General features: G+C 33.9%; 1 protein-coding gene across 50 annotated transcripts in view; it reads left to right on the top strand.

Annotated features, from left to right (window-relative positions):
* RIMS2 (regulating synaptic membrane exocytosis 2) overlaps nt 1–14,129 on the top strand; it is a 449,434-nt gene that overhangs the window by 300,659 nt on the left and 134,646 nt on the right. For 34 of the 50 annotated variants that reach the window (XM_027883430.1, XM_027883435.1, XM_027883443.1 and 31 more), the window contains 2 exons: nt 7,413–7,478; nt 9,912–9,974. The exons of the other annotated variants lie outside the window; for them this stretch is intronic. In XM_027883430.1, the coding sequence (XP_027739231.1) occupies nt 7,413–7,478; nt 9,912–9,974 (129 nt within the window). The remainder of the gene's footprint in view (nt 1–7,412; nt 7,479–9,911; nt 9,975–14,129) is intronic. 50 annotated transcript variants of the gene reach the window in all.

The following is a 14,129-nucleotide window of genomic DNA, read 5'->3' on the forward strand; positions in this document are numbered from 1 at the left end:
TCTACAACTACCTGATAGGAGACTGGGGTGAGGTGGGGCTTGGCAATGCCAGACAACTAGTAAGAGGACAAGGGGAAATCATCTCAAGTTGTGCTGAGGAGGTTTGGGTTGGATATTAGGATATTCTTCACTGAAAGGGTGACTGGCATTGCAACAGACTCCCCAGAGAAGTGGTGGAGTCACCATCCCTGAAAGTGTCCAGAATATGAGTACACATAGCACTTTGCAGTATAGTTTAGTGGGCATGGTGCTGTTTGATCAAAGGTTAGACTTGATCTTGCTTGTCTTTTCCAACCTTAATGATTCTATTATTTTATTAAAACTTAGATAACATGGTTAACATAGGCTCTGAAAAATAGAGAAAAGTATGAATAGCTGGTAATGCCAGATGATAAGGTCATGATAAGGTAAGCTAAAGCTTACCTCACTTCTCTGTATACACAAGCAGAGTTCTGAGGAGAAAGCATATTTTAAGCTTGTTAAAAGTTATTACATATTAAACTGTATAAGTGGTTGTCTCCAAATGCTGGCATACTCTGATTCTGTAAACCTGATTGAATTTAAAAAAAAAACAAACAAGGCAAAGTTGAACTGCCTGCCTCACAAACAGAAGTCTCAGTACTTGATAAGAACATGGAGTTCTGAGTTTCTAAAAGTACTAGAATGAAACTTGATAACGGATCTTGGGCAATTAACATAGTTTGGTGGCAATATGAAAAGTAGTTAGGACTGAAATCGTAAGCAACATTAACTGATGGTGTTTCGTTCACATACATGAAGAGAACAGTCTGGGGTTTTCCTTCATACAGACAGCAAATAATTTACTTGCAAATAGCAATTGCATTCCCATGAAATTCGTGTTCTGCAACATGTTCTGCCTGAAGTCCTAGTTTCGTTTAAAGAATTGCTTTTTAAAAATGGGTGAATATATTGTATTTATTGATGTCTTACATTTTTCAAAGACTGCCAAGTAGATTTATCACTGGAAACATAAAAGTGAAAGTGAATTGTTAAAATTAAAATGTCATCTACCATCTGGAAGCACTTAATTGATTATTAATACTAATTTAATATTTGCTAGAGTATTGTGGTGTTAATTCCAGGGTTGCATCTGAATCACTTAAAGGCATATTCATATGGATGTAGCCTGGGCATGTCACCATGTAGCAGAAAGAATAAGCTGGTATTCAGTTGTTCTCCATCATCTTACATATCACAGCTGCTGTGGCATAGACTCCTACATTTTTACTTGATTGTTCTTGTGGGTGTGCATAAATTCTTAAGAAAATATTGAGAACACGGTGGAATTTTTTTTCCATGTTTCTTGGCAACTTGCTGACTGCCAGGCTGTTATGGGGAGACTGCTTTTGGTACTTAGGTCTGTGCATTAGTTTAAAAACACTAATAGCTTTTTGCAGCCTGCAGTCTAAGCTCTATGATTATTTTCTTAATTGTTAGTCCTTCTTCAAATTTTCAGTGTACCATGTCAAATTTGGCCCTGCTGAATTGTGTATGGCTCTTCATTCTTGTAATAAGCTGCAAAGTTTAAATTGCATAATCAGGGATTTAAGTTAGAAGTCTTTTATAGTGGTGACTCTGCTTTTGCATTTATTGACAAGAAGTGAACACAAAGATCTCTTGTACTATATATAATTCACCTAATATGCTTATAAGGAAAATTTACATGTGACTGATGGTATATTTTATCCTTATGCAAAAGAGGCAAATATAATAAGTGTGGGTAATACCTGTAAAAATGTGATTACTAGAAAATCATTAATTATATGCAAATTAAGGTATGAGAAATAAAAATGGAGGATAAACATGAGGTTTTCCATGTTTATTGTGAAATCAGTTTGCACTCCCAAAGTGGACTGTCGTGATTAGACATTCCTTTGAAATATCCCAGCTTCAGTGGAGCTGTAGATCAGCAACTTTGCATTCCAATAATTCCTTGTCAGTGGTAAACCCTGCTATTTTCCAACCCCTTTTCCCCTGTATCATGTGCATATATTAAAAGAGAAGTAACAATCTTGTATTTTTGGTAATTAGAAAATATTGAGTGCTCTAACAAATATATTTAAAATATTTAAATTTAGTCATATTTTCAAAATACAAACAAAATATAAATACCTTGGCTTTATTATTTTGAAATGCATGTATTTTGGGTTTTTTTGGCAAATTCTGTTAATGATGTTATATCTCTTCATTAGTTATTTAAATAATGAAAGACTTTAATCTAAATTTGCTTTTTATCACAGTTGATCAGTATTAGGAGAACTTACACTTAGAAATGGGAAAGCTCTGGAGATAGCTATGTGGAGACAGATTTCCCAAGGGTAATAGCATTTCAGACAGACCAGATAAATGTCTTCCAAAGATATTATTCATACTAAAGTTATAACTGCCTTCAAAGACGGGAACAGGCAATCTGACTTCTTGAGTTCCTAACTGAAATAATGTAGAAAATCCCAAATTTTAGCTATTTGCTTGATCCATAGTCTCCCACTGGCTTCTCAGAATAAATGTGTGAATCATCTAGATAATTTTACCTTTAGAACTGTATATCATATTATTTTGTTAATAAATTCAGTGCTCTTAAACCATACTTTTGTAGCTCCTGTATTCCCAGATTTTAATATTTTCAGTTTTGTGATGTGTATCATTCCTTCTCCATCTCATTGTTTTTCTTTCTGTGTTTTTCTATCTGTGTTTTTCTTTCTGCCCATCAACTCAGTCATTATGTTACTTTACCTCGTTCCCGGTACACCCAGTCCACAGATCACCATTACAGAGATGTCAGGTATATGTTTTCCTCTGTGTGACTATGTGTGGATAATGCATGTACTTCTATGTACCTACATATCCACTTCTGTTTTTATTAGTCTGTGTGTAATGATAGAAAACTTAGAAGTGTAGAGTTAGTGTCAGCATTAGCTTTCTCAGCACAGTGACTACACAAACAATTGGCCATTCTTCATATGTTTCACTTGAATATTTTTTCTCTGCCAATAGTCTATAATTGGGAGTCCATGAAAACAATGCTTTATTTACATCACTCTTATGACTTTTACAAAGTAAATAAAGGAAATTATTGAAATCAGCAAACACTAATGCCTACTAATTGTGTGATTTTAATATACAGAATTTCAACATGTATGTCTCTGTTAAACGTTGTGATAAAACTGGAGTGTGATACCTTTCTCATAGTCTTGTAGCTGTTAATAGCTATGAGCTAATACACTTTAATTTTTAAAAGTAGTTTTGCAAAATTCACCAATGTTTCAGCTCTGGGTTTTTTTGAGTGTTTTGTTCTGTTGCTGACATTACTTGCTTTTCATGTTGTTTTGTTATCATTTCATCTTTTGGTTGCTTTTCATTGTGTTCACCCATTATGTTTTGGCAGCCAGGATCACACAATGTATCCTCTATTTTGTGAAGATGCAATCAGATTACTCCGCTCCCATAAGATGTGCCGTACCTACTCTGAGGGTGCTTACTATGATCTTGAGAGGTACAATTGATGTGGAGTACATTGTTAGTTCTGCCACACTGACAGTACCATATTTGATTTCCAAACTGAGGAGGTGATCTGTGTTTTAAGTGAGAAACACATACTGTGAAGATGTTTTGTAATACTCTGAGTATGTATCATATAAAACTGTGTACTCAGGGCTGTGGGTAAATCCCAAGAGATGCTGAATAGCTTTATAGAAGGCAGTTTCATAAATTAGGTTATATGGTTATTATATGCCTGTGTCTTTTAAAACTCTTATTTTTGCTGGAATTTTCCAGAGTGCTTATAGCATTTATTATTCTCTTTGAAATAATAAGGAAAAGCTTATCTACTTTAAAGTACATGGAAATAGTGTCTTCTTGAAATCTTATACTTTGCTTAACTGAAAAACAGAGTGAAAAATAAAAGTTTATGCTTATGTAAGCTTATGTTGTATGCATTGGTATACTGCATATTCTCTAATATAGGAGTACTTGTATACATTCACAATACCTGTGTGATTGCAGAACATTGTAGTTCCTATTTATACATGAAATATATGACAGAAAGAAGTTGAGCCCATAACAATTTCTTTGAAATAATTATCCACTTGAAATTCAGCGGCTTTTTAAAGGTGCTGATGCAATTCTCTGATTAAGATATTTTCAGAAATATTGCAGACCAGGAAAAAGCCTACATAGTTGTCAGTGAATAGACATAAGGATACCAATCTGATAAATTATGAGCCAATAAAAAGGAAGTAGTGGCTTCAGATCAGTTATAAAGGTTGATACGAGTATTGCTTTAAAAGAGGGACCATGTAAAAACTTCCAAAGCAAGAAGTAAAGAACTCTTTCTATATTAACTTCATGTCTGCCCTCTGGGTATGAGTTCCTCTGAGAAGTTCATTAAGTTTTACTCAGGATTCAGATCATATATAACCATATTTTTAGTAAATGTAAAATTACTTTGGGATGCAGAAACAAAAAAAGGATCTGAAAATTCCTTCCAAAGAAATACTGCTTTTTAAAAATTCTCCAGAGGGTATAGTATATTAGACACTATAATGTTTAGAACTCAGATAAAAATTTGTTTTGAAATTATGCTGGTTTTTTGTAAATAGTTCAGTCAACACGTAGAAACTTTGATAAGGGGAGGGATTTTTGGTTTGTTTTCTGAAAATGTATGATGAAATGTGCTCATATGTATACTATTTCAATAACTAATTACATTCATATAAATTTTTTGCCTTAGATATATGAGTATATTTGCACTAGTTTATCTGAACCTATTTCAGATTGTTGCTTATGTCTGTGTCTGTTCAGACACTAGTGACACTTGGAGCTATTCTCAAATTGTCTTATTTTGAGGATCTTGATGTGTAAATTTTAATGTTTTTTTCTACACAAATTAATCTCTCAAACATACAGTAAAATCAATGAAAATAAAGGGCAAAAGTTACAGTACTGCATAAATATGAAAAAGCTGGGATTTAAGCAGAGAGATGGAGTAAATCTTTTCCAGGTCTTTATTGAACAGAAGGTTATTAAAGATAATTCCTCCTGAGATCGGAAAGGAAAATCTGACATGAAGTGGAATATTTCTAGCTCACTGTTTAAACAGTATCTTGAGATTCCTTGTGCCTAGGAACTGATCCTGGATTCCACGATCCTGTTGAATCCAGGTTGCCTGGGGTAACATAAGTGTTCAAGTTACTTGAGTCATCTTACCAGATATGAACTCCTCTGAGCACCTCACAGCTGCAGTCACATTCCTAGTTTTTCATCCTTTTTGTCTTTCTGTATTCTGACAGCGATTTAAGGACTATTATAGCATAAACTTTATCCAGTTTCCCCTGATATATTGAAAAAAACACTATTTTCCTCTTCATTATTTTTATTGGAAATATATGAAAATTTACCTTTTGTACAATATTTCCTCATTTATCTTTACATTTTGCCCCAGTTCAATGCTTACTCTAAAATACGTTATTTTGTAGGTCACGGGCATCACTCCTGTCTTCTTAGTTCCATCTGCTTAGTCAATGTCTTGTTGATATCAAGCAATGACCTCTCTTCCTGTCTTTATTAAGCATATGAAATAACTTTCCAGTTTCCACTATTCATTAACATAGTGAACATTGTTCTGTACAGTCCAGCATTCAGGGAATAGTCACTCATCTAGGACAGAGTTTTTAATCTTATGTCACTGTGAATCCACCAGTGTGGGTGTCCTGCAGGCACATATATATAGATACATTAGTTAAAATTACTTGCCTTCTTTGTTATTCATGGCTCTTTTCATTGCCTATCTTGTATTCATTCACGGCCAGCCCATTAAGTCTTGTGATTTCTTCTAGAAATTTTTTCTTCTTTTTTTTTTTTTTTTTTTTTTTTTTTTTTTTTTTTTTTTTTTTTTTTTAATTTTTTTTTTTTTTTTTTTTTTTTTTTTTTGCCTCCACAGAGCAACTACTTGTTTCTCTTTCATCTCTTCTCTGCTGAAGTGTGTTTCAGTTACTGTTTATCAGATATGATAATCCTTAGATCATTAGTTCTAGGCCACATTTAAATTATCAAAAACCTTAATTTCTGAGGTCATTCATAGGCTGTGAAATTCATCATTTTGTCTTTCTGATATTTCCCTCCTTTTGAAGAAGTCCACCTCTTTTCCTCCCAAAAGTAATGGAAGCAGCATTGACGAGATACTTATTTCAACATGTCCCTAAGGAAGACAACAGGCACACAAGGATCTTCAGTGACTTCAGTGTCCTTTTGACTTGGGGTTTTCTCAAGAACATCCTGCTGCTCAGTAGAATCATAGAATCATAGAATAAGATGAGTTGGAAAGGACCTCTGAGATCAAGTCCAGCCCTTATCCACTACCACCAGGTACTGGACTATGGCACTAAGTGCCACATCCAGTCTCTTCTTAAACACCTCAAGGGATGGAGAATCCACGACCTCTCTGGGCAGCCCATTCCAATGCATGATTACCGTCTCTGTAAAGAATTTCTTCCTAATATCCAACTTAAACCTCCCCTGGCAGAGCTTGAGACCATGCCCTCTTCTCTTACTGAAACCTGCCTGGGAGAAGAGACGGCCCCCCACCTGGCTAGAATCTCCTCTCAGGTAGTTGTAGAGAGTGATGAGGTCACCCCTGAGCCTCCTCTTCTCCAGACTAAACAACCCCAGCTCCCTCAGCCTCTCCTCATAGGACTTGTGCTCAAGTCCCTTCACCAGCCTGGTTGCTCTTCTCTGGACCCGCTCCAGCACCTCAATATCCTTCCTGAACTGAGGGGCCCAGAGCTGGACACAGCACTCCAGGGGTGGCCTCACCAATACTCTGTTCCAAATTTCCTTGACTCTTTAATGTGATAGTCAGCACAGCAGCACTACCTGTATCAGTTCACATTGCTGTAGATACACAGGTAGAACATACACAAGACATCATGGCTGGGTGTGTTGAGCTTTATTTATGCTTTTATTTATATCCTCCAATTCAGAATCCCGTAGACTTATACAGGCAGAATTTCTGTTGTTTCACTTCAGAAAACAAGATTTTGCTTCGTTTTTTTTTACCTGCCTTCCATTTTACCAGTCAGAAACTTTCTAATATCCACATCCTAGTTTTGGTGAATTTTCTTATTTGATCAAGTACTGAGCAAGTGTCAATGTAACTTTTTACTCCTATGTGTGCATTGATCAGGTGTTCTTAATATATTTTTAATAAGTTCTGAGTATAATTTGAAGTATGACCTTAACACATATATATATGAAAATGTATGTTCAGAATATCCTGCTGAACTGTAGATAAATGTGCTTCATTTTCATCATATCTTAATAATACAGTAAAGGAAAACATAATGAAGGACCCTTTAAAATGTCTGAAATATCTGTGCTGTTTATTCCATATTCAGGAGGACTAGACAGGAGAGAAGAGTGCCTATTTCATATTATGATGACACAGCCTATACTCCTGAAAGGTATTTTAATTTATATAGTAAAAATAGATAAAGCTGAGTAATACATTTTTTATGAAGTGTAGTCTAAAATTTCTAATTGGCCAAGACTAATGATATTTAAATTTACAGTGCACTTTATGCCATATTTCTCTAAATACAGAAAAACTAATTTCCATAGTTTTAGGTACCTTCTTTTCTTTTAGGCCTTTATTAATACGACTTTGGATTTTTTAAAGCATAATTCTTAACTTGAAAAATTTTTTATTCATTAGAAGTCGGAGGAAAACTGAATAGTACAGAGGAGCTTAGGTACAGCTGAAGGTTTTTCCTCCACTTAACTGCACCATAATTCTAATGGCTGACCTTTCCAGTCACTGGGAGTGATTATAGGACAATTTAGAATCCTTAATTTCGTTCTTTCAATAACCTGAGTCACTTAAGAAGATGCTCAGCTTTTAACATGTTATTGCTCATATTGACTTAAAAAAGGACTAATCAAATTCCTTCAAACTGATTTTGGGTGTTTGGTGTGCTAGGACCCAAAGTACTATGGTTGTCCCTGAATTTTGATATACATAATACAACTAAAATCTGATGTGTCATCTGTAAAGTTTTGAAGCACCTCTGGAAATAGTTATTTGATCATGCCTTCCATGTTTGAAGAGCTAGGCAAAGTCCAAAAAAAAGAAAACCTGAAAAAAGGAGCAAATCAGTATTCCTCTCCCTTGTACAGTTGGATGTTTTATATTCTCTGTCCATTTTTAAGTCAATGTCTGATTTTTGTCTACAGTATGGAAGTAGGTAAAGCAGAGATTATTTCTTAATAGCGAGAAATTTTGTTTTTATTTGATTATTATGAATAAATACAGTAATATTTAAGCAAAAATAAAGTGCACTGCCATTTTAAAATCATATTTTATGTGTTTTTGGTGTCTGCAATAAAGTACTTTTACCAAAAAGTCTTACTTTAAATACTGGCTAATTGCTGAACCTGGCTTTCCTTTTGAGGATACGGATGATCAGGGAGAGTGTAAAGATATATCTGTCATTCTCCAGCTGTGCTCTAATTTAGATTGAACTAAATCTAAATCAAATCTAAAACTAAACTCGGTTAAACTAAAGTGAATTTTGTCCAATCATTGATCTGGCTACAAACCATGCCAAAAAAAATTTAAATAAAAAGCCATTCCCCATTCCCCTTACCATCCAATTTGATGTAGAAGAACCCAGGGCAGCTGATTGACACTCACAAATATTGCACGTTCTTCCCTCAGCATAAAGATCAGGAGATGTGGCATTATTAAGTTTGTAAACATATTGTAAAACCTCAGATTCTGAATATGAGAAGTTTGTTAAAAAATGGAGTCATGCAAAAAATACTACTGTGATTCCCAGGAACAGATCCATGACAACTTTTGTATCAGTGTATTAAAGCCGTAAGAAGTTCATCCTGCAGCCTTTGGCTAGGATTTTCAGTACAGATAAAGGAATATTTTTATCCAAGTTTATAATATGGTCTTCCCTTGATATTTTCTGATAGTCCCTGCCTTGCTTTTCACTCACTGTTGTGAAAATCACTGAATAGTGAAAGCATAGGAGCTCCAAGGCTTTACCCTAACAAGATCCTGAAAGTACAGAATTCCAGCAATCCAGTTGAAACTCCTTAACCAAATGCTGGATGATTTGTATCTATTTTTAATATTCTGGAGTAGTTGCACATAAACAGTTTATCACCTGATTTCTTAAACCAACCTTTTTTTTTTTTTTTTTTTGTCCCATTGTTTTCTTTCTCAGTGGCTCTACTTAATACTTCTACATGTATTTTATGTTGTTTTCAACTGATTTGCTGAAATGATGCTGCAAGTGTTTCAGTAGCCCATGTTCAGTAGCTGGAAGAATAATACAAGTATAAAATTTAATTAGTTGTCACTGTTTTATCTGATTAAAGTGAGTTTTCATCTGCTTCTTAAATAGCTATAAAGAAAAAACTACCCTATAAAAATTGAAAATTTCATATATTTGAAGTTAAAAAGCAATATTTTAAACTATTCATGCATTTAGTGTTATTTTTGCAAGTGTTATATCTCCATAATTACTTTTAATTATTCCACAAACTGAATAACCATTGAAAACATGAAGACTTTTATGTAGGAAAAGATGAGGTATCAATTTGCATTTAAGGAACTGAAATTCATGGCTAAACTACTGAGAAAACTAGAGGCGAAATCTAATAGTTATATCAGGAAAAAAAAACCATAATTTTCATGGTGTTTAGCTTTGAAAAAGATGATTTTCTTCTTACCTGAGAGAAAATATGAAATGTGCAAAATTATTTGGAAATACTTGGAAATTTTCCTATTTTGTTGAGAAGTGGTCATGTCATATAAATTAGAGTACTATTAATAATACATTTGTTTCTTTATAACATTTCTTTATTTTAACTGCATTGTAAAGGTGGTACAATGGTGCAAGTTCATGGGCAGATCATGTAGTCAATGGTTCAGCTGAAAAATATGGGTAAGTAAAGAGTGTAGTGTTATAGATAAAGCTAAAATGTATTTTAAATCTTTATAATAAGAGTTCATTTGTAATTGTACCAAAGTTATTCCTAATAAATGTATTTTTCTTGATGTCTTTCTTGACTCAGAACTAAGGCACTTATGTTCTAGTCTTTTTTCCCAAGATTGAACTATTTTATTCAGTTGCAAATAGAAAAAGAACATTGTGTTTGAACTATTTTTGAAACTTGTTCTCACTGTTCTGGGCTGCTTTAACGAAAAAGGGGTTTTTAATGATAATACCTGCCTACATTCACAGTGTTGGGGAATGTGTCTTTGAGACCTAATACTTTTTACTTTTAGAAATAATCCCAGTTCAAGCTGTCTAACCTATCTTCCTGTGTGATTGATGCATAACCCATGCAAAGTGCTCTGTGCCTTATAATCTTTAGTGCTTCCTAGTTGTAGCTGCCTTCTGATCAAGAGAGCACACAAATTTTCCTTGCTATTAGTTCTTTTAATTTACTGCTTCCCCCTAGTTTTCTTCTTGCTCTTGCAAGAATTTTCTATATTTTTACTTACTTCCTTTGTGAATGTGAACAGGGGAGAACATGATGACTGACATCTTGAAAATGAAAAAAAATCTGATAAAAACCAGAATTAACTCTTCAGGATTTTAATGCCAGTTTCTCTGTTCTCTAGAAAGGAGAGGTTTTTGAGAGTCTTTTGGCTCAACATTAGTGCAGCTGCAGAGACTTACTTGAGACCATATTTCTTCCCCAGTTTTTTCAACTGAAGTGCCACTGTTTGCTGGCTCTTCAGTTTTAAGTGTACAGCAAGGGCCATACTTATTAGTTCTCCCTGGAAAGTGCACAAGCATACTGAAAATGAACAGCATTTGAAGCAGGCTGAAAAACCTGTTTCCTGTAAATAAAGCTTTTGTATTTGCTTTTGATAGTCACATGAGATAGTCCTAGTTTACTTCTCTTGTCTTACAATTAGTACTGAATAGATGTAAATATCTAAAAATAGATTTGTAATTTTACTGCTCTATCTCCCCATTTAAATTTAGCTACAAAAAGATTTGGAAAAAGAAATAAACGATAAAATCATTTGTTTTGAACCAATATGACTTTTAGGTAAACCATAAGGCATAAAACATACTTTATTAGAATAAAGACTACTGAAATGGATCAGATTCTAAGATCAACAGATTTAGAGAATGCCTTTAACAGAAACTAAATGCTATTTTATTCATTTGTAATTTGAGAACTTAAAATATGGTTAAGTCTTCTGTCTCTGCTTCTCTTGGAATGATTTGATTGGAATCCTGGGCTCATCAAGTAACAAAAATCTCATTGACTTCAGAGAGGTCAGCATTACAGGGCTGTTGACAAAGGTTAAGAAGAGGGATAAACACACAACTGTAGTATTTATATACAGTAAACTGCATCATTGTAGCCCTGGTTGTGATTAAATGTCTGCATTATTATTGGTGTTTAAAAATGTCACTGGAGAAAAAAAAGCCAACTTTGTATATGTGCCATCTAGAAATAAAGTTATATTTAAGATCTGGGGAAAAAATCCCACAAAAAAACATCAAGAACCAAGAACTTTTCAGATTTTTCATTTAGTACTGAAGTGTACTAAAGAATATTTAAGTTCATGCTTAGTTTGAAGCCTATTCAACTATTTCACCTTATTAGTCTATAATCTAAGTGCTCTGCTGAACTGTATTTGAAATTCAAGCTCTACTAGGAAATTCTTGTTTCTCATTGCTTCCCTCTCAAGCTTCTCTATTCGTCCTTTTATAGACCACTATACTTCAGTCATGAAATACATGTTCATTAAAACCCTTGAATGTTCCTGTCATTGCTCATACATTATGATATAACATTCAAGTTGAGTGGGTAAAATATTGTGTTCTGAAATGGGAAAATATGTGGAATAAATTTATAATATAGAGCTGAAACTGTTATATTTTGGAATATTTCCAGTACTTTTATGGAAGTTTAGATTATTATCTTGAGAGAACCACTGCAGTATATTCAGTTATAAAACTGACCTGAGGCAAAGAAGGGGAGAGGATTTCAGTTCTCATCTCTGAGAATTTTGAATTCCCAGGTTTTGAATCCTAATCAGCTTTATCACGATCTTCAGTGAGTCATCTTATGAACACTGAGATATGTGTTCCTGCAGTGTGATTCTTTAATATGTGTCAATTGATGGTTTGTTTAAAAGTTGTCAAAAGTTAGAACAGTAGTTACAAGTACCAAAAGCAATAATGTAAAAAACACCGAACATTTGACATTATAGCAAAAATCTAAGTTTCTCAGACTTTTAAATTAGTAGTGAAAGAATGCCTTCAAGTATTTCATGTTGTAAACACAGAATAAAAATACGAATAAATGTTTTTTTGATAAAGTTGGTGCAAGCTAAATAAATTGGTAAGACATAGGGCAACACATGTGTTCCTTGCAGCCATTGGTTCCCCTCTGTGTAAAGAAATGGTAATCTGCAAGGTTCATATGTTTCTAAAAATTGCTTTTGAGTAAAATACTGGAAACTGATTCTTAAGCTAGTTAAAATTAACTATCTAAGTGAAATTAGTATTATTATTATTAGTTCATTTGTTGTGTTTGCTCTCATTTGAATGCAATTGCAAATAGTGTCACCTGGAAGTTAAGAAGCCTCTTTATCAAAAGGGTTCACCACTTCTTTTTGTTTAATATTGAGATTTTCTATGAAGAAGAAATTGCTCACATATTTTACTCTTTTCCCCTCAAATATTCAAGTTGTTTTTTAATTCCTCAAAAATACACAAAATAAGTTAGGTCTGATTTTACTGATAAAGAGGATATGAAATATTTCAGCACATCATTTCAGTCTTAGTTTTCTCAGGATTTGCATTACTTATTGATTTTATTGATATTTGATTGTAGTAACTATTTTTAACCTCTGACTGCATCTGTAGAATAATAAACTACTTTAGGTTGGAAAAAACATTGAAAAAACTGTCTGCTCTCACTCCCTATTTAAAGCAGGGCTTTGCTATTCCCCAGTAAATATATAAACAATGAAATATATTTTGGAGAGTAAATCTTTATAGGTGTAGATTTCTGTGCTTTCTATTGTACAATGCCACCGTGTGTTAGCAGGACTAGATATGTCTACAACAGAGTCACCAAAGTGACTGCAATGCCATGTGCAGATAGTTAAGCAAGCCGTAAGCCTCTGACTTTCTGTAGGTGTAGCAGTGTGCACACAGGAGTGTGGAGCACAGAGCGCCCGGAATTGCAGCAGAGTTCTCTGCTTTGTCTGCTTAGCTGAGTCAGCTGGTAGAAAAGCAGCTCAGACACTGGTGTATTCCAGTTTAGTCATGCCTGTCAGTGGCACGTGGATATACTTGTAGTTATCACATATACCACAGGGTGATGTGCATGTGAATAGAACATATGAGTGTATGCATATATGTGTATGTATTACATATATATATAAATCATGATAGAATATTACTGCACCACAAAAGTCTTTAAATACCTTTTTTTTCCTTTTTTTTCTTCTTTTTCTTTTAACCAGAGGACCTAAAAGCATTACATTCCTGGCTTTTAAAAACTATAGAAGTATATAATTTTATATTAACTTTCCTTAGAGGTATAGATGAGTGATTTGGTGAGTTATCCTTTCACCAGTTTATGTAGACATTTGACAGCTCCTTCCCATTTTCCATTGCAAAATTTATGATTTAAATTTAAGTTTACTTGGTACTATAAATCTCAGTTGTTTGTAGACATGCTTATCTGTGTTATGCTAACAGAGGATCTTGTGTCTGTGACTAAACAGCAAAGTTCCTATAGCTAGTAGAAGAATAACATGTCCAAGGATTGAAATCCAGCAGCCATCCACAGACACTGACAGGTATTGCCTTTGTATATTAGCTGGAGTTTGAAATTATGGTAATTAGAAAGTGTATTGTTGTATTTTTCTTGTTCTGTGCTCGGTGTTTCTAGATGAAAAAAGATGCACTAGGAGAGGAATTGTAGTGTACTGTAATCCTACAGCTATTCTATTTTTATTTCTTCAGTTTTTTGTTACAAGAAAAACCTAATACTAAAATTGTGATTGGCATGATCTCATAGCTTGTACACAGTAAAAAAAAATTAACATGGCCTTT

Source organism: Empidonax traillii, unplaced genomic scaffold, assembly GCF_003031625.1.
Source record: "Empidonax traillii isolate 1590-97213 ecotype Southwest subspecies unplaced genomic scaffold, ASM303162v1 scaffold126:size1624879, whole genome shotgun sequence".
Taxonomy (NCBI): Eukaryota; Metazoa; Chordata; class Aves; order Passeriformes; family Tyrannidae; genus Empidonax; species Empidonax traillii.